This window comes from Camelus dromedarius, chromosome X (genome assembly GCF_036321535.1).
Source record: "Camelus dromedarius isolate mCamDro1 chromosome X, mCamDro1.pat, whole genome shotgun sequence".
Classification (NCBI taxonomy): domain Eukaryota; kingdom Metazoa; phylum Chordata; class Mammalia; order Artiodactyla; family Camelidae; genus Camelus; species Camelus dromedarius.
In genome coordinates, this window is record NC_087472.1 from 61,756,380 (window position 1) to 61,777,913 (window position 21,534).

Below are 21,534 nucleotides of genomic sequence, written 5' to 3' on the forward strand. Positions count from 1 at the left end.
AAGGGATCACCAGTGGGGACAGATTTTCCAGGGGAGGCAGAATGACATGAGATCCAGAGTACAAACAGCAGTTTCATCTTCATCAAAGAAAGCTCCTCTATTTTAATCAGAGGTGAGTAGCCAGGGTGGGAAGACTCAGGAGCCCATCTGACTTCAGCTTTTGGCCCAAATCATTCCCTCCCAGTGGGCCACCAGGTTCTGATATCAACTGAGTCCTTTCCACACCCTAGATCTGCACTTGCTACTTCCCAAACAACTGGCCTTCATGGCAGTCCTGGGTGCCATGTTATTATTATGAGTACCATTAAAAATTTTTTTATTGAAGTGTTGTTGTTTACAATGTTAGTTTCAGGTGTACAGCAAAGTGGTTCAGTTATACATGTACATACATACATATTTTCTTTTCAGATTCTTTTCCATTATATGTTATTACAAGAAACTGAAGATAGTTCCCTGTGCTATACAGTAGGTCCTTGTTGTTTATCTATTTTATATATAGTAATGTGTGTCTGTTAATCCCCAACCCCTAATTTATCCCTCCCCGCCCTTTCCCCTTTGATAACCATAGCTTGTTTTCTATGTCCATGAGTCTGTTTTTGGTTTGTAAATAGAATTCATATCATTTCTTAAAAGATTCCACATATAAATGACATGATATGATATTTGTGCTTCTTTCTCTGACTTACTTCACTTAGTATAATATTCTCTAGGTCTATCCATGTTGCAACAAATGGCATTATTTCATTCTTTTTATGGCTGAGTAATATTCCACACATATATAATATATACATATATACCACATTCTTTTTATTCATCTGTTGATGGACATTTAGGTTGCTTCCATGTCTTGGCTATTGTAAATAGTGTTGCTACGAACATTGGGGTACATGTATTTTTTTGAATTATAGTTTTCTCTGGATATATGTCCAGAAGTGCTGGATCATATGGTGAGTCTATTTTTAGTTTTTTAAGGCACCTCCATGCTATGCTCCATAATGGCTGCACCAATTTACATTCCCTTCAACAGTGTAGGAGGGTTCCTTTTTCTCCACACCCTCTCCAGCATTTGTTATTTGTAGACTTTTTAATGATGGCCATTCTAAGTGGTGTGAGGTGATACTTCATTGCAGTTTTGATTTGTAGTTCTCTAATAATTAGCGATATTAAGCATCTTTTCATGTGCCTCTTGGCCATCTGGATGAATCCCATTTTAGAGCTGAGCAAAAAGTGAGGCTCAGGAAGGCTCCTGATCACACAGCTAGTAGGTGGCAGAACCAAACTCAAGCCACAGCCCCTGACTCCCAGACCAGTGGAACCAAGGAGAAGCGCTGGTGAAGAGGCATTGAAGAGATGGGATTAGTGAAGCAACCAGGCCCAGTGGCTCAGAAGACACCTGTGTGTTCGGAAGATCCCTCTAGAGCGGTGGTTCTCACCCAGGGGATGATCTGGTCCCTCAGAGGACACATGGCAATGTTTGGAGACATTCTGGTTGTCACAACTTGGGATGGGAGGTTGCCACCGGCAGCTGAAGAGTAGAGGCCCCAGAAGCAGCTGCTAAACGTCCTTTAGGGCAAAAGACAGGCTTGGCAACAAGGGAGTACAGGGCCCAATGTGCCATAGGGCTGTGGTACAGAGCTCCATTTCAGAAATTCCGAGGCAAGAGACTTGTCAGCATCTCCCCCACCCACCTGCCCCAAATGCAAGTATCTTCATTGTCTCTGCTGACTTTTCACTTCTGTGATTTGTGCACATTGTAAAACATTCCAACAATGCCCAAGTGTTTAAAGTATTAGGTAAAAGCCGGACCGCCTCCCTCTGTCCTAACTCCCTAGAGATAATCGTTGTTACTGTAACTTTTAGCGCACAGGTTGAATTCCTCCAGCTGAAAACAACATATTTTTCTTCCTTAAGCCTCCCTCTGACCTATTTCTCCTCTGCTTCTTGGGTGAAACTTCCCGAAGATCCTACAACTTTGACAGTCATTTTCAGAGAATTAAAAAGAAATCCTCCTCCAATTACTCTCAGGAATTAACATATCCAGTCCAGTGTCACAGATGAAACCCCAAATTTAACTAAAAGTTGAAGTTATTTCCTCCTCCCTCTCTGGGCCTGTCAGGCCCAGAAGCAAGGCTGCCATAGGCAACAGCGGGGTGCTGTCTTGTCCCTTCCTGCAGGTTGCAGAATAAGCCCCTGTAAGGAAGTACCACCATTTCTTTTTATTTTATTTTATTTTTTATTTTTCAAAAATTTTTTTGAAGTAGAGTTGATTTACAGTGTTGTGTTAGTTTCTGGTGTACAGCCTAGCAATTCATATATATATATATATTCTTTTTCAGATTCATTTCCATTATAGGTTATTATAAGATACTGAGGGGAAGGGTAGAGCTTAGTGGTAGAGCTCATGCTTAGCATGCACGAGGTCCTGGGTTCAACCCCTAGTACCTCCATTAAATAAATAAACCTAATTATCCCCTTTGAAAAAGACATTGAATACAGTTCCCTGTGCTATACAGTAGGACCTTGTTGCTTACTTATTCTGTATATAGTCGTTCACATCATTTCTCTAACCCGTTCCCTATTGATGGGCATTGAGGTTGTTTCAAGGTTTTTACTCTTTGAAACAATGTTGTGACATCCTTGTACATACGTTTCTTGGTGCACACTTGTGAAGTTATGTCTTTAGGATAAATTTCTGGAAGTCAACGTGCCAAGGTATGCATGCATATTTAAAACAGTGAAACATTTCCAGATTATTCTCCACAGCAATTATATTAGCCTATCAGTTTCTATTCCCCCTAGTAGAGTATGAGAGGGCCCATTAAGGATCTGGGGTCTGTATTTCTCTCTCCCACTCTCCTCTCTCTCATATAATAAACAGTGCTCAGCACATGGGAATCAGGCTAGGCTGCTATTACTGAATGAATGAGTGTTGAGAGAGTTAGCTGGGCATTCTGGAGCCAATGAGGAAGGTGCAAACTGTTTCTCTCAACCTTCTTCCTCCCTCTCGGGTCCCTTCACAATCACCTCTTCCTCCTCACCCTCCCTCACCCCTCACACTTCGATAGACTCTAGGTCCTGAATTGCTCTCGCATCTGTCATGTCCTCTGTGTCCACGATTGATGCTGGAATTCAGGCCTCACCATCTCTTGCCTGGAAGGGTTCCTTGATGATCTCCCCTGTCTCCAGTTTGACAACCCTGCTCCATTCTTTTTTTTTTTTAATTATTTTACTTTGTATTTATTTTGGGGGGGGGTTTGTTTGTTTTTGGGGGTGGGTGGGTGGGAGTTACTTAGGCTTATTTATCTATTTATTTCTAGAGGCAGTACAGGGGATTGAACCCAGGACCTCGTGCATGCTAAGCATGTGTTCTACCACTGAGCTATACCCTCCCCCTGCATCCATTCTTGACACTCCAGAGTGAAGGTCCTAAAATGCCACCTGGTCCGCCCTGCCTCCAACCTCCTCCAGAGGCTGGCTGTGGCCCTCTGTGGTCCATCTTCTCCCTACTCCTATCTCATTTCCTGGGGGTCTTTGCATTTTTTGTGACAGTCTAGTCACACAATGCTGTCCACCTGCTTCAAGCACAGTGGGCTTTGGCTCTTTGCCCATTCAGTTTTCTCTGCCTGGACCCTCCTTCTCATCTTTTCCTGTCAGTGGGGAGGAAGTGGCTATTCGTTGGTTTGTGGCTCCGCAGTATCCATTCCTCTCTCGTCCTTAGACTTTTGTTTGATTTAGGTGTATTGTCTCTACCTCATTTGGGCTAAGGTTGGTGAAACAGTAAATTAATGGGTCTGCCTCCTGCCATGTAAGCCAAAGGCACATAGCCTTCCTGTCCCCAGTCCAGTCTAAACAGGGGCAGGCCCGGGACTAAGCTTGGTCATTGGGCACTCTCTTTGGACTTCCAATCTGGAGCAAGGAGTATAAGATAGAGGAAACAGCTTCCATCCATTTCAGCGGCAGCATCCTGATCAAACCTACTTGCTTCCCACAACTTCCCATCCCATCCCCCAATGCTGCCTTTGCTTATGTCTATTTCCAAATCTGGTTCTCTAGCCTTTCCCTTGATGCTGTAAGTTCCCTATAGCCTACCCTCCCCAATCCCACAAATTCCCTTTTCTTTTCAGTTACTCAGAGATGGTTTCTGGTGATCACAACAAAAAAAATTCTGATAGAAAGCCCAGATCAAATGTCCCTTCCTCTGTGACGCCTTCCCTGGTCCTGCATACTTTTCTGTATGTTCCCATAGCATCATGTGCAAAGTGAAGCTCACACTAGGGTAGGAACTCATTTGGTCCCATCCTTCTGAGCTTTAGCTCAATGCCCAGTCCAGGGTCAAATATTTAAGGACTAAACTAATGGACTGGTAGCACTGCCTTTCCCCCATCTAGTGGCCTCAGTGTCTTGGACAGACTTTTATCATGCCACAAAGATGATGCCTGCCTTGTGAGGCCGGCTGGGAATAAAATGGGCTGATTTCTGTTTGGGACCCTCCTGTCTGTGCCGTGGAAGATGGGAAGGAAGGAGAAAGGGAAACAGACAGGAGCTGGGTGCGGGGAGGTGGCTATTGGAGCAGCTCAGGTGGAAGATGATGGCGAGTGCATTAAGATGGTTGCAGTGCAAAGGGAGAGAGGGAGAGGCTGACTGGCGAAGTTGTGAACTGAGCATTAGAAGTGGATATGAAACTCGATTGTTGCTGGTAATTCTCCAAGCACAAGCTGGCCATTTGAGATGGCTTCCCTTGGAAGGATGTGGCAGAGGGAACCTGTGTGTGGGGGGGGTGGATCGTGAGGGGAGGGCGTTTCATTGGCTCCAGCATCTCCCTCCCACCAGCAGCCGCAACCGCGCAGGCTGCCTGGCCTGTTTTCTAAAGAGCATCCCCAGGCAGCAGGGGAGAGAGGAGAAGGGGGGCCGGCTCGCACATTGCTTAGCAGAGGTGGGCTGAGGAGTCCTCCCGTACCCCTCCTTCCAGCCACTACAGGCTGCCAGGTACCTTGTGGGTGAGGAAAGCTTTTCATAACCTGTGTGCCTGGATGGTCTTGCATTCATTTTTGGTCATTTAACTAATACTCACTGAGCCTGGAGCACGCAATGCTGAGCAAAGCCCGCCATGGACCCTGCTCTCAAGAAGCTCCCGAGCTGGCGGGGGAGAAGATGCGTAATCAGGCAATTAGGAACCAGTGTGAGCGGGAGGTAAGCACTGGTTGCTATGGGAACACGAGGAGAGGCCACAGCTGCTGCTCCTCTCCGAAGAGTGGTGGCAGGCAGAAAAGGAGGCGTGAAGCAGGCAGACCTGCTTGCCAGGCCCAACTCTGCACGGCCCAGCTGCCCAGTCCAGGACAAAATCTGTCACCTCTCTGCCCCTCCATCACCTCACCTAAGAAAATGAGAGGGCGGAGTGTGCTACAACGGCCTCATGAGACCCTGTAGGCCTGTGCCTGGTCCCCAGTAGGTCTGCAATACGAGGTGGCTGCTGGGAAATGGTTTTCAAGAAATATATGTTGGTGGAATTTTCAAGGCGACTAGATACTGGAGGTTGAGCTGTGAACAAGATAAACAAGGCCTCTGCCCTCGCAGAGTTCATAGTAATTTGGGAGGAGAGACGGCTCTGAAAAAGAAAAATCATAGCACAAATAATTACTTTTGTGATGCTACGAGGATGGTTCAGAGTAGGAGCTGGCCTACGATAGGGGGCCAGGAAGAAAGGCTTCCTGGAAGAGGTGACGTTTAAGCAGAAGTCAGAAGGAAGAGTTAGCTAAGAGGTAGGAAACTGCATTCTGAGTGTGGTGAATAGCAAGTGTGAAAAAGTGAGGGAGCAGCAGGGAATCTGGTATGTTCCAGGCAAGGAAAGGGGGTCAGTGGAACCTGGGGTGGGGTGCCACAACAGAGGTGGAAAGAGAGGAGGCTGGAAACATAGGGAGGGCACCAATGAAGCCAGGCCTCTAGGCCCTGGTGAGGAGTTTGCATTGAATCCTCAGATGACTCCAAAGTCCCGTTACTCTTTGACTCCCACAGCTGACCAACTGGCCTGTCAGTGCCTGAGGCAGAGCTTAGGCTCAAGGGGCTGGCCTCAGAGCTGACTGGTAAAAGATTCTGGAATATGAAAGCTGGCAGAGCCCTTGGGGAGCATTTAGGCCCAAACTCTCATCGCATAGATGGGAGAACAGGCCCAGTGAGGCTGAAGACTTATTCAGGGTCACACAGCAAACAGAGTTATGAGGCCTGGTCCTAGAGCTCAATTTAAGAGGCCAGCCAGGGCCTCATGCCTCTTTGGAGGCCTGAAGGTGGCTTTATTTTTTATAGGTGCCATTTTCTCTCCCTCTCAGGGCAACCAGCGGTGTTTACAGCCCTTTCTTACCTTCTTGCACTTCTCCCAGTGTTCTTTTCCAAAAGGGGCATTTTCCATAACCTCAGCTCCGCATTTACTTCTCCTTCTACTATGAATGGGGCAGCCAGGGGCCAGGATCCCAGGCAGGGCCCAAAGGAGCTCTTCCTGTGCCAGCCATTGTTGTGTCTTCCAGGCTAATTCTGGCTCCTGCCCTTGCCACTCTTCTGATCTTGTTCTGTGGGCAAAGCTCTCCCCGCTGACATGGCCATAGCACTTCCCTGCCCAGGCAGGCACCACCACACACACGCAGGCAGAGTTGCCATCGGTTTCAGACATTATCTAATACAATCTCTCCATTGCTGAGATGGGAACAGTGAGACCTGGGGAGGGGAAGTTCCGAGTTCTTGCCTGAACTAACTCGCATTCTGGCCTTTTGACTTTGCCCAGCCCTTCCTCCTCCCCTCCCCCACCGCAGCCATCTCCCAGCATCCTCAGCTGCTTCCTTCTCTCCCTGTGGATGGAAGCACAGAGGCACCAAGGGTTGAGGGGAAACCTTATGGAAAGAGAGTGGCCCAGCACTGCCTGAGTCGAGGCTGTAGGGTCAGGGTGAGGGGAACCTGGTCTCTGACTCTCTAGCTTAGCCAGCATCCCACTCCAGACAACCCTCTCTACTCCCTCCCTGCAGCACGGGGCCAGGAGCCCAGCTGTGGATCCAGGAAGTGGCTCTAGGCCTCCACCAGGAAACTCCCTACCTGGTTGACCTTCCATTTAGTCAGGAATCAAGGCCACCACATCCCTCTCACCTTCTGCCTGGAAGTAGCTGGCTTTGGAGTTCAGTGGTCATGGTTCCACCTCTAGCCAAGTAGCCTCGGACAAATCCCTTACAAGCCTCAGCTTCCCCATCTGTACATAGGAATTCCTACCTCACCAACTTGCTCTGAAGATCCAATGAGAGTGTAAGTAAGGTAGCTGGCATGCCATAGGTAACTGACAAATGTTAGTCCCCTCCCCACACTCTGGGCTTGCCCCTCCAGCCTCACTCCCAGCAAGCTCTGCCTGATTCCTGCCAGGTATCCTTGGAGTAAGGCTGGGACCAGATCTTGGCAAGAGCCTCCTGGCTCTGGGGAGAAGAGAAGGGAGCCGTGTCCCATGGTAGACAGTTCTAATCCCTGAAACTCATCAGGAGGCACGCAATGGGAAGCCAAGCCAAGGAAAAAGATGAAGGGCAGGGGGATCTGAGGGAGAGGAGGAGGCAGGTGGCTTCAGGGCCTGTGGGAAGTCAGGATAGCGGGGAGAAGGCCAGGAGGCCTGGGGGCCCAGCTGCTGGTCCAGGCAGTGGCAGATGGCTGGGAGAGACAAAGGAGGAGGCCTCGGGGCTGTAGGCGGCTTGGATGTCTCTCTCAGTGGCAACTCCTCTTAGCTCAACCAGGAGCACATTGGGAACCACCCAGGTTCTAGCAGGCAACTCAGTCCAACCCTAGCCAGCTCCAGACACCTGACCCTCCTCACATCCCTTCTCTGTCCCCACTATCTATACAGGCCCAGATTTCACTGCCCTCATTCTCTGCCTCCACAAACCAAACCCCTGATCCCATCTCCCTGCAGGTTCCCTTTTGATCCCTCATTCCCTGCAACCCAGATGCCCCCAAACATCTCTGACTTGGATTTTACCAATCATTCTTCACTAAGAATCTCCCTCTGTCTCCAAAGTCATTGGCATTAGTTGTCACAAAGAGGCCTTAATTTTGGGTTCCAAGCTCTGGACAAATATGGCTGAAATATACCCAGTAGCTTACCTGGCCCACTTGCGGCCAAGAGCACCCCTCAGAGAGATGGCGTCAGTGATGTCTGGGGCCAGGATTGGCCCTCAGTCTCCAATTAGGGTGAGGACTGGGTCTGCGGCCTGGATCAGAGCTGAATCTGTAGCTGGGATCAAGGCTGATTTTGTGAGCAGAGTTTATACGTTTCTTTTGGTTGTAAGCCACAGAACTCAACTCTGGCTAACTTGGGCCAAAAGTAAAACTGTATTTCAAAGATATCGGGCTGATTTTCAGAATTGATTGATGTGAATATGAGTCAGCTCCAATCTTCCCAGTCTCTGGGTGTGTCTTTGAGTTGCAAATCCACAGGAGAAAAGTCCAGTTGGCCCAGCATGGGTCAGGAATCTCTGCTCCAGGATCAGTCAAGTTAGCTGCAGTGCAGGGGACACATTGCTGGTAGAAATAGGAAGGGCTCCAGTCTTTGGGAAAAGCAGTCTGGTATCATCCACTGAAATTAAAAAGATATGCATCATTTGACCTAGCAATCCTACTTTTGCAAGTCTATGATTCCATGTAAATGAAAGCCCTGGTACCTAAGGACCTATATGTATGAAGACATGTATTGCAGCATTGATCATAGAATGAAAAAAAAAAGCTTGGAAATCATAATTACCTATGAATAGGCTAATGGCTGAATAGATTTACAGTACATCCACATCATGAAATACTGGGCAGCCATTGAAGATTAGTAATTAGAGTCATACCAGTTGATTTCAGGGAGTGTTATTAAGAACAGCAAGAAGTGGTGAAGTGTATATATGATCTCATTTTAATAAAAAAGGACAAATAAAAACCTACACATGTATTGCACATGTGTATATATATATGCATATATACATACATATTCATAATCTGTGTATGATTATACAAGTATGAAAAAATGAAATAATGAGTACTAGGTTATTAATATAGGTTATGGGAAACAGAGATACAGGCAGAGAAGGGAGATAAGGAAAACTAGAAAGAAGAAAAGACTATAATTTTTAAAAACATGCACATAAGATTTCTTTTATGGGCATATCTAAAATCACCGAGATATTTGTGTATAATTAGAGATACTATCTTAAAATATTTTGGAGAAGAGATGAGTAAAAATATACCAGAAAAAATCTTGTCAAAAGAAAATCGGATAGCAGAATTACTGACCAGATTGACTTTAAGCTGAAAAATTGTGCTCTAAACTGGAAAATGAGACAACATTATAAACTGACTATAACTCAATTTAAAAAAAACACCTAAAGTATTATTAGAGACAAGGAGAATCATTTCTTAGTGATCAAGCAAACAATTTTCTGAGAAGATAGAGCAATCCTTAACATTCATGTCCTGTATGTGTTTTTAAAACATATATAAATTCTATTATACTGTGCATATCCTATGACATCTTGCTTTTTGCATTCAATATTGTTTATCAGATGTATCTGTTGTGATACACATAGACAGATTCTGCATCTTAGCTGCTCGATAGTAAGTATGCCTCCATAACAATTATTCATTTCTCTTTTGATAAATTTAGGTTCTTTGTATTCTTTTACTACTAAAAACAATGCTGCAATGAGTATAATTGCACATATTCCATTTCAATCATGTGCAAGTATATCTGTAAGTGAATTCTTGGAAATAGACTTTCTGGGTCAAAAAGCATATGCAGGGAGAGGGTATAGCTCAGTGGTAGAGTGTGTGCTTAGCATGCACAAGGTCCTGGGTTCAATCCCCAGTACTTCCATTTTAAAAAAGTACACGTGTTAGTAATTTTGATAGATATTGCCAACTTGCCAACCAAGAGGCTCTACCAATTTACCTATCTCCACCCCAGCAATGTTTGAGGGTGCCTGAGGCTCCATGCCCTCCACTACACAGTATATTACCAAGTTTTTCATATTGATTAGTCTCACAGGTGAAACAGTATCTCATTTTATAAGTGAACATCTTCTCATGTGTTTCAGTGGAATTTGTATTTCCTTTCCAATGAAATGACTATTTGTATCCTTTGCTCGTTTTAAAATTGGTTCGTTGGTCATTTATGGATTTATAGGAGCTCTTCATATATTTGGGAAATGAGCCCTTCATGGAATTAGCAGAAAATATTTCCCCTAGGTTTTCATTTATTTTTAATTTCCTTAGAATTGTGTATTTATATACATTTTTGCCTGCCAGAAGATTTTATTTTTATGTAGTTGAACCTTTTCTGTTTTGCTTTCATACATTTTGTCAACTTATAGAGGTCTTCTCTACTTATAGATTACAAAAAACATTCCCACATAGTTTATTTTAAGTACTTTTATAATTTCATGTTTACATTTAAAGAAAACAACAGCTACAAGAAGATATTTGCAACTGTTCAAATATAACTGACATCTGGTATCCAGAACATATAAAGAATTCCTAGAAATAAATAACAAGAAAAACAACCCCAATAGAAAAACGGACAAAATATATGAACAAACAATTAAGAGAAGAAATCTAAATGGCCAACAAATGCTAAAGAATGCTTAACTTCTCTAGCAATTTAGGAAAAAGCAAAGTCAAAAACAATGTTCCATACTCATCAGATTGACAACAACTTTAAAGTCTGAATGTATCAAGAATGGTGGGGTGTGGGGAAACACTTAAGTGAATAAACTGCAGGTGAGACTATAAACTGGTACAACCTCTTCTGCCCCAATGACCCCCACCTCCTGGAATTTCTACCCTTATGTAGTCCCCTCTCTTTGAGTGTGGGCTGGACCTAGTAATTCACTTTTAATAAATAAATACAGTAAAAGTGTTTGGATGTCACTTCTGAGATAGGTCTTGAAGAAATGTTAAAATTCTTCAGAAAAAAAGAGAAAAATTATATCAGTCAGAAATTTGGATCTATATTTAAAAAAGGGAAAAGCTTGTATTCTATGTCTATGAGTCTGTTTCTGTTTTGTATTTATGTTCTTTTTTTTTTTTAGATTCCACATATAAGTGATTTCATATGGTATTTTTCTTTCTCTTTCTGGCTTACTTCACTTAGAATGACATTCTCCAGGGACATCCATGTTGCTGCAAATGGCATTATGTTGTCGTTTTTATGGCTGAATAGTATTCCATTGTATAAATATACCACTCCTTCTTTATCCAGTCATCTGTCGATGGACATTTAGGCTGTTTCCATGTCTTGACTGTAGGTCACAGTGAAAAAAAAATATGGCAATGAATATATGTATATTCATGTATGACTGAAAAATTGTGTTCTGCACTGGAATTTGACACAAGAGTGTAAAATGACTATAACTCAATAAAAAATGTTTTAAAAAAAGGGAAATTTTTTTGAGAGGGAATAAATGAAGGTATTAATAAAATCTTTCAGTTTTGTTATTTAACTGATCTAACAGCAGTTTTATCAAAAAATAATAGCAACAAAGTATTGGATGATTATAGTTTATGGATAAGGGAAATGAATGATAGCAATGTGATAAAGGACAGGAGAGAGGAACTGGGAATATTCTGTTATAGGGTACCTGCACTACCCATGAAGTATTATAGCGTCATTTGAAAGTGGGCTCAGATTTGTTGTAAATGTATATTCCAAACTCTAGGGCAACCACTGAAAAATGTAAACGTTAAGAAATATGGTTGAAATTCTAAGAGAAGAGAGAAAATAGAATCCTACAGAATACTCAACTAAAACCAGAGAAGACAAAAAATGAATGGAAGGCCCCACAAAAAAGAGAGAAAAAAAGACCAAGGGCAATGAATAGGAAACAGTTACAAATATGGTAGATATTAATCCAAATATAAGCAATCACTTTAAATGTGAATGGTCTAACTATGCTAATTAAAAGGCAGAGACTATCAGAATGGATTTTAAAAAAATACCCTCAGATACATATTACTATATATAAATAGATAGACAACAAGGACCTACTGTATAGCTCAGAGAACTATATTTAATTTCTTGTAATAACATCTAATGGAAAAGAATCTGAAAAGAAAATATATGTGTATGTATATATATAACTGAATCACTTTGCTGTACACCTGAAACTAACATTGTAAATCAACTATACTTCAATAAAAAATTTTAAAAAATCCAATTACATATTTTCTACAAGAAACCTATTTTAAATACAAAGACACAGATAGATTAAAAGTAAATGAATAGAGAAATATATACATGCTAGCAGTAATAAAAAGAAGGCTGGAATAGCTATTTTAATTCCAGACAAATCAGATTTCAGGACAAGGAAAATTATCAGGGATAAATACGAACATCACATAATGATAAAAGGGGTCAATTCTGCAAGAAGATATAACAATCCTTAATGTGTATGCACTGACAACAGAGCATCACAATACATGAGGCTAAAACTGGTAGGACCACAAGGAAAAACAGATGAATCCACTATTATATTTGAAGACTTCAGCACCCCTCTATCAGTAATTGACAGAGTCAGCAGGCAGAAAATCAGTAAGGACATAGTTGAACTGAACAGCACCATCAATCACCTGGATCTAACTGACATTTATAGACTACTTCATCCAACAACAGCAGAGTACACATTCTTCTCAAGTTCACATGGAACATTCACCAAGACAGACCACATCCTGGGCAATAAAACACACCTTAACAAATTTGAAAGACTGGACATCATACCAAATGTGTTCTCAGACTACAGCGGAATTAAATTAGAAATCAACATACAGAGAGAAAGCTAGAAAATCTCAAAATATTTGGAGATTAAACAACACATTTCTAAATAACACATGGATTCAGAAGAAGTCTCAGGAGAAATTGTAAAAAATATTTTGAAATAAATGAAAATGAAACTAGAATTTATGAAAATTTCTGGAATGCATTAAAACCTGTGCTTAGAGGGAAACTTGTAATGTTGAATGCATATATCAGAAAAGAAGAAAGATTTAAAATCAATAATATAAGCTTCCACCATAGGAAACTAGAAAAAGAGCACATTACATCCAAAGTAAGCAGAAGAAAAGAAATAATAGAAGAGCAGAAATAAAGAAATTGAAAACAGAGTAATAGAGAATATCAATGAAACCAAAAGCTGATTCTTGGAAAAGATCTATAAGATTGGTAAGTCTATAGCCAGGCTGACCAAGAGAAAAGGAGAGTAGACAAAATCACTAATATCAGAAATGAAAGAGGAGCCATTACTACTGATCCCATGGATATTAAAAGGATAATAAATACATTATAAACAATTTTTTGCCTACAAATGTGATAACTTAGATGGACAAATTCTATGGCTTATTTTTAATAAATAGGATATGGCAAAAGTATTGGGATGTCACTTCTGAGTTTAAGTCATTCAAGGACTATGTCTTCCATCTTAGGAGCTCTCTGGCACTCTCTCTCTCACCAGCTGCCTATCGATAGGCTCACATGACAGGGAATTGAAGCCAGATAGCAACTACATGAGTGAGCTTGGCAGTGGATCTTCTGAGGCCTTCTAACAGCCATGTAAAAGAGCTCGGATGTGGACCTCACACTCCAACTTTGCCTGCAAATGAGACTGCAGCCCCAGATACAGCTTGACTGTAACTTCACGAGAGATTCTGAACCAGAGGCACCCAGGCTAAGCCATGTATAGATTCCTGATCTGTGAAACTGTGATATAATAAATGTCTGTTGTTTTAAGCTGCTAAGTTTTGAGGCAATTTGTTACACAGCAATAGTTAACTGCTACATACCCTTTGGCCCAGCAATTCCACTTCAAAGTACATACATACACTAGAGCATTTTTTTCCCAATCCTTTTCACATCAGAGCATATGTTAAAAATGCTAATACGTGTACCAGCTCACTGGGATGAATGAACAGACTGTCTGTTCTTAGCCAGAAGGAACAGCCCCCAGGGCAGCAGCTGAGTAAAGCCAGGCCCATCTTTCTAGAGGGCTAGGGGAATCAATCCATCAGAACCCCCATTACTCAGTTGAGAAGCTCTGCCCCAGAGAAACTCTTCAGTATGGGCACAAGGAGACATGATCTAGGATGTTCATTAAATACTCACTTATAATTGCACAAAACAGAAACAAACAAGTCCATTAGCAGGGAAGGAGGTTAAAGGCATTGGATAATTCTTGTAGTAGAAGTCCACAGAATGATACATTATAGTAATATCATAATTCTTGCGGTAGAAGTCCATTGAATGATACATTATAGTAATATCATACTGGAACATTGATACAATCATATTCAGCAGATAAAGTGTGTGATCTAGATCTAAATGTATCAAATACTAAATTTCCAAAAAATAATATTAAATACAAATTTAAGTTGCATATATTTATTATACCAGTCACATAATTTAAAATACACAAAACAATAATGTATATGGGTTACAGATATATACATGCATAGAAAAAGAAAAATGAACATGCACAAGAAGGAAACTTTTAAATGGTGCTTTTCTGGGGGAAAAGATGAATAGGATAAAGTGAGAGCTTCCACTGTAATACCCTATTTCAAAAACTGAAGGATCTGAGGATCTGAAGAAAATAAAATTTGCTGTCTGTGTGACAGGTACCTGCAAATGTACATTTTATATTCTGTACTTTTCTGTATGCTTAAAATATTTTAAATGAAAAGTACACTATTTCTTGAGTACAAGAATCATATACATTAGATGAAGCTTATGAATTGGATTGTTCAATTTATCTATATCCTTTTATTTTGCAGTCTATTTGCTCTACCTATACAACAAGTATGGTTAAGTTTCCCACTGTAATTGCAGACTTTCTGATCTCTCTTTATATTTCTAGCAATATTTACCTCATATATTTTGAAATTACATTGTTTGGCATATAAATTTTACCGACTATATCTTCTCCGTGAATGAAACAACCTGATCTGTTTTCTTTAATGCTTTTTACTTTGAGTTCTTGATTTTTCTGACATTAACATTGCTACAAGTCTCTTTCCTTCCTCGTTTCCTTCTCTTTATTTCTTTCTTTCCGAAACTCTTTCCTTTCCCTCTGTCTGTCCCTCCTCCCCTCCCTTCTTTTTTCTTTCCTTCCTTTCTGCTGGTATTTAACTGGCATATATTTTTCATTCTTATTTCTGATTTAGGTGACACTCATAGAAACAGCATATAACTGGATTTCTAAAAAGTAAATGCTCAAAATGAGTTTACCTTTTTATTTTTTACGAGAGATCTTAACCTGTAATACATACTGATATATTTGGATTTATTTCTGCTCCTTTTTTTCCCTCAGCATACTTTCTTGTTGCGTCCCACTCCATCTCTGCCTTTTGTTAGACTGAGTTTTTCTCTTTGTTCTACGTATTATCTCTTTAATGGTTTGACAGTTATACATCGGATTTTTTTCTGCTGTTACTCCTAAAATTTCTTGTTCTTCTATTATGCATTTAATTTCCAGTAAGAACAAAGCTTTGCTATTGTTGTGTACATAGTAATTCTTTACATTCGATGTAAATATTAGAGATACATTGTAAAGAACAATTTTTGAAAAAAGAGTTCAGAGTTCAGTAAAATTGTGTAAGTCCAAAAGGCAGAGCTGTAATATTCTGAAAGTGCAATGCAATTATCAGAATGCGAACCCATGTTGTGCTTCATGATTGATCATTTCTTTTGGATAGAGAAACTTGATTTTGTGATTAACAGCAACAAATCCTACTGTAAACAGTTTGATTCACTTCAACCGTCAGGTTAAAAAAATTTAAGCTTACTGCAACCCAAAATACTTCCAGTGCAAACCGTAACGTATACCATAGGATATGTTATATTAACATAATTACTTTCACATCGGAATGAATCAGAAAGAATTTGCAGATTTCATTTTATTTAAAAACAACAACAACAGCCCAAAACCCAGAACAGAAGGGAGTATGACTAAATGTTTCACATTTGCTAAAGCTGGCTGTTGGTTACATTTTTCGCTGTCCTTTTCTGTATCCTTGACGATTTCATCATTTCAAACGAAATAATGCTTTCAGGCCCACCCTGATTTGTCGAGAGCAGCTACCGCCCCCGCCACATCAAGGGGGCGGGCCGCCACCGACCCCACAATCACTTCCGCCGCCGCAGTCGCCGCCCGCCCCGCTGCTGTCTGGAGGGGGAGGAGCTGGAGACCCGGGAGCAGCGGCTCTGGCGGTCTTGGCGGTCGGAGGTCCGAGAGCTCTGCTCTTCCCGAGAGCGTGCGGGTGTCCTGACTGGGTGAGTGAAAGGCTGTTTATTTCCTCATCCCTGCAGACGTGGCGGTGGGGCGAGTGGTTGGCCACCGGGGCGAGGAGGTGGCGGGGGGTGGGGGCTCTAGTGAACAGATTTTCAGGCTCGCCCCTCGGGAAGGGGTGGGGCAGACGCGGGACCTGACCGCAGAGCGAGGCCTGTGTCCTCCATCGGCCTGATTTAGGGCACGACCCCCACTCGAGTGGCTTGAATCGCTATTAGAGAGGGGAGTGGTGGTCGCGGTGCTCTCCCACCTCCCTCTGCCTCTCCTCCCCTCTCCTCCTTCCTCCGTCCTCGGCCCCTCCGCGGAGCGATCCCTGCCCTTTCTTTCCCCATTTTGCGATTGTTTTGATGAATGCTAGATGGTTAAGATTTTCAGGTAAATATATTGTTTCCAGGAAAAGAATTGTCAGAAAAACAAATCATTCCCAAGGAAAAACTATACCCCCCACACGCCCTTTTCTTCGCCCCCCTTCCCCTGCCACATCGGTTTGGATCTACCATTTGAGCCAGTAACGTTTCTCATGACATTGCGGCCCCCTCCCATCACCGTGTCTCGCGTACACGCGCGGGGACACACACACACACACACACACACACACACACACACACACATACACACACACACACAAGCACTCACACACGCACATGCCCGCACATACACACACATGCGCACGCGCGTACACACACACACACACACACACACACATGCACAGAAACCTTCTACTGCGGCTCCCTTACCGTCCCCCCCATACTCAAGGTTTATACGTGTCCCCTCCCCCGCGCATGTACCCCACATACGCGCACACATCCTCACCCCCTGTCACACTCTCCAGTGCCTTCCCCTGAGAGACAGAGACAGACAGGCAGACACACACACACACACACACACACACTCGGCCTCATACCCTCCAGTGCTTTTCCCTGACTCTCACTGCTTGCCTCATACACATCTCCAGAAGCGTCCCCTTCTTCCCTCTGCCTTTGCGTGCTCTGGTAAGCACACACACACAGTATGACACACACATACACACACCCTCTGGGCTGCCTTACCCCCTGCCTGCCACATACACAAATAAGGATATCCTTGGATTGCTGGCTCTTCTTTCCTGCGCCACTTAGGTGCATACACACCCAGACACAGTCTTTCACATGCCCTTCTCACATGCTCCTTGTCTGCTGTATATGTGCCTGGACAGCCTCCTTAGCTGGTCCCTGCAGTGCCCACACTCACACTCACATAAATCCTTCCCTGGGGGACACCCCCCTTACTGCTTGCCACATCCATGCATACAGACATTTGTTGATTGCTGGTGCCCACCCACCTGCCTGCCACACACATCCTTCTCTGGTGCCGTCCCCTCATTGATGCGTTTGCTCACACTGACATTTCTCCATTGCTGCCTCCCATTTTGATAAACACACACACACAAACTCACAAGCACCCCTGTCCAATGCCACTCTACCCTTCCTGGCCTGCCACAGGCACATAAACACAGGCATCCCTCTCCAGAGTTCTACCTATTACACATAGAACCACACGCACATTCTTTTTTCTCATACCTGCACACACCCCTCTCCTTGGCAGCCACCCCACCCATGCCTGTTGTTTTCGCACCCACATCCAGAATGGGTCTCATTCAGTCTGACACTCTCGCCTCTTCCCAGTGCAACTGTCACCCACCCTTTCCCCCTACAAACACAGACATCTCTCCATGGCCTGATAGCTGGTCCCCCTTCCACCTGCCCCACTCCTCCTGACAGACACGTAGGCACTCTAGCACACACAGTGATGGTGATCTATATTTTCCACCCTATCCCAATTTGCATTTCTCCTGTATGTCTGCAGGGCTCAGGAAAACACAGACACCCCATAAAAAAAGTCTTTCCTCTCCCCATGTTGGCAAAATTCCAGTGCTTCACCCACTTTCCAAGCATCCAGTCACCCCCACCATCTTCTGACAGATTCTCCCCTAAGTCTGGCTTTTCTACAAACCCAGTTTTGTAATCATTTTGCCACCATTAAAAATGTGTTCCAGGTCTACACCTGACAGTCACTGGAATGCTACTCCAGGCCTTAGAAGAAAGTGAAACTAATTTTAAAGGCCCCTTATTCTTTCTGTTACCTGCCTGCTGAAGTGAAAATAAATCTCCCTGCTCCTTTATCCTGAACTGTTTTGACTTTCCCATCTCCAAAGCGTGTGCAGGGAGCAGGAGCCTTTCCACTCAAGCCCCAGCTATATTGGAAACCCTCCTAAGTCAGAGCCATGGGTCAGGAATCTAGCAAGCCTGTATGGCCCAAGCCAGCAGGAGGGTATCAGTCCAATACAGGCAGGAGGTATGGAAGAAGGCATGCTTATGTCAGTTTCAGGCCATCCACGAGCCAGCAGGAAAGGATTTCCAGCCAGAGAAAGACGACATCTGAAGTCCCAATGCACAGATCAGCCCCCAGTCAAACCACCAAGAGGAGCCGATCACCCTTTTCCACCACTCGTCGTAGTTGGGATGACAGCGAGAGCTCGGGAACCATCCTGAATGTTGATAATGAGGACTACTCCAGGTACCCGCCCAGAGAGTACAGGGCTTCGGGGAGCAGAAGAGGAATGGCTTATGGACATGTTGACTGTTTCGGGGCAGATGATAGTGAGGAGGAGGGGGCTGGGCCTGTTGAGCGAGTGCCAGTGAGAGGGAAAACTGGCAAGTTTAAAGATGAGAAGCTGTATGACCCAGAGAAGGGGGCGAGGTCTTTGGCTGGGGTGCCCCCACAGTTCTCTAGTTTTAACCGTGATGTGAGAGAGGAGCTGGACAAGTTAGACCCAGCCCCTGCAGCAAGATGCTCTGCTAGCAGAGCTGAGTTCCTTCCGCCAAATAGCATGGCCTCTCAGCCATCTTCTGCTGAAGGCAAGGTGGTTCCAAATGGCAACAGCCTGGAGAGGGAGAGACGGGAGCAGAATGTACCTGCGCGTCCCAGCAGGGCTCCTGTGAGTATTTGTGGTGGTGGGGAAAACACCCCAAAGAGTGCAGAGGAACCGGTGGTGAGGCCCAAAATCAGGAATCTGGCAAGTCCCAGCTGCGTGAAACCCAAAATATTTTTTGATACTGATGATGATGATGATATGCCACATAGTACTTCCAGGTGGAGGGAGACTGCCAACGCTGATGAGGGCCACTCGGATGGCCTGGCAAGAAGAGGCAGAGGCGAGAGTTCAAGTGGCTACGCTGAGCCGAAGTACCCAGAAGACAAGAGGGAAGCCAGGAGTGACCAAGTGAAGCCAGAAAAGGTGCCGAGACGGCGACGAACCATGGCCGACCCCGACTTCTGGACGTACAGCGACGATTACTATAGATACTTCGAAGAAGACTCCGACAGTGACAAAGAGTGGACTGCGGCACTGCGTCGGAAGTATCGAGGTCGGGAGCAACATCTGTCATCCAGTGGCGAGAGTTGGGAGACTCTGCCGGGGAAGGAAGAGCATGAAGCTGAGCAAGGCAGAGGGAATGCCGGTGCCAGTGCCAGCCCCAGGGCTGGTGCCAGTGCTGGCAGCAGTGGCAGCAATGAACTTGAAGAAGTTCGAGGGCCACCTCTCCAGGAAGAGGAACGGGCGTCCCCTGAAGAAGGTGAAGTTCCTTGGCTCCAATACAATGAAAACGAGAGCAGCAGTGAGGGGGATAACGATTCCGGTCAGGAGTTTCTGCAGCCGGGCGTCTTCATGCTGGATGGGAACAACAACCTGGAAGATGACTCCAGTGTTAGTGAAGACCTTGAAGTGGATTGGAGCCTCTTCGATGGGTTCGCAGATGGGTTGGGGGTGGCCGAAGCCATTTCCTATGTGGATCCTCAGTTCCTTACGTACATGGCCCTGGAGGAGCGCCTGGCGCAGGCGATGGAAACAGCACTCGCGCACCTGGAGTCTCTCGCCGTGGACGTGGAGGTGGCCAATCCACCGGCCAGCAAGGAGAGCATCGATGCTCTTCCCGAGATCCTGGTCACCGAAGATCACAGCGCAGTGGGGCAGGAGATGTGCTGTCCCATCTGTTGTAGTGAATATGTGAAGGGGGAGGTGGCCACGGAGTTGCCGTGCCACCACTATTTCCACAAGCCCTGTGTGTCCATCTGGCTTCAGAAGTCAGGCACCTGTCCCGTGTGCCGCTGCATGTTCCCTCCCCCACTTTAAGACCAAGGCTCTTTACTCCTGGTCTGATGATTTTCCCCATCTGAAATCCACAATACTGCAGGAGCCCTCTCAAAATTAACCATTGAAATGAAACCAATCAGTCGATTAATCTCCACCTGTTGTTGATTCCGTGTGATTATTTCCAATGTGAAAATGGTTGTGTACGATTGCATTAAAAAAAATCATACTGTCTTTTAGAGGTTAGAAAAGGAAAACTAAACTTTCTAAATGCTACTTGAGATTGCAGTAAAAACCTACATTTTCTAACCTGAACGGTGAAATAAGTTGCATTTGTTTTTTTTTCTAGTAGAATATGTTGCTGTTGATTGTAACGTCAAGTTTATCTGTTAAATTTGTCCAAGAGGCATCATCATTTCTGTTGCATGTTATGGGTTAATGTTCCTGTAATTGCAGTGCCGTAAAAACTTATTAAAGTTCTTCTTTTGGTTTTACATGGTACAGTGGAATTGTTTGGTTTTGTCAAAAACGGTGGTCCTAAGTGACTTTATAATTGATCTCTTGCATGCAAAATAGTTTTTTTTGGTGTTCCCACTAGAAGAAAAACTTTAGTTTCCCTGGAAATGCTGACTCCAACAACAGCCAAAAATTAAAGGTGATTATTTCTAAAAATAGGGATAAAGTGTATGATTGTCAAACTACTTAAAGGGGCAGGTTGAGTAGAGAATACTCTTGTCAGTCTTGAGAAGGAAAGAAATAGTGAGAAAGCATGATGAAAATAATCATATAGGAATACAGCTAACCTGAGTGTAGGGGTGAAGGAGTTAAAAATCCTGTTGTAGAAGAGAGAAAGTCTCAGAAGGAATTGGTTTTAAAAAAAAAAAGCTGTATGCTAATTGTATACTTTATCACAGTAGCACAAAAGGAATAGAAAAATTTGTCTGCCATACAAGTGCTATGAAAAATAAAAGTACCCACCCACACAGAGTGAACAGGTTTGAACGTATGGCCATTTTGGCTTCAGATCTCTCTCTTGCAATCCAATAAATATACATTTTCAAGCACAGGTAAAATTCT

At 43.8% G+C, this 21,534-nt stretch overlaps 1 protein-coding gene across 4 annotated transcripts; it reads left to right on the forward strand.

The window, feature by feature from the left end:
- Positions 1 to 16,187: 16,187 nt before the first annotated feature.
- On the forward strand, positions 16,188 to 20,958 carry PJA1 (praja ring finger ubiquitin ligase 1). 4 transcript variants are annotated; one of them, XM_031446473.2, is made up of 3 exons: positions 16,188 to 16,312; positions 18,364 to 18,884; positions 19,452 to 20,958. In XM_031446473.2, exons 2-3 carry the CDS (start codon positions 18,592 to 18,594, stop codon positions 20,497 to 20,499), a joined length of 1,341 nt encoding a protein of 446 aa, XP_031302333.1. In that variant the 5' UTR covers positions 16,188 to 16,312; positions 18,364 to 18,591; the 3' UTR covers positions 20,500 to 20,958. The 4 variants fall into 4 exon arrangements, with proteins under 4 accessions (XP_031302333.1, XP_031302330.1, XP_031302331.1 ...); XM_031446470.2 differs by having other exon boundaries at positions 18,364 to 20,958; XM_031446471.2 differs by having other exon boundaries at positions 18,690 to 20,958.
- Positions 20,959 to 21,534: the final 576 nt, after the last annotated feature.

Coding starts and splice junctions, on each gene's coding strand:
- PJA1 (XM_031446470.2), top strand. CDS start 18,592: ATGGGTCAGGAATCTAGCAAGCCTGTATGGCCCAAGCCAGCAGGAGGG.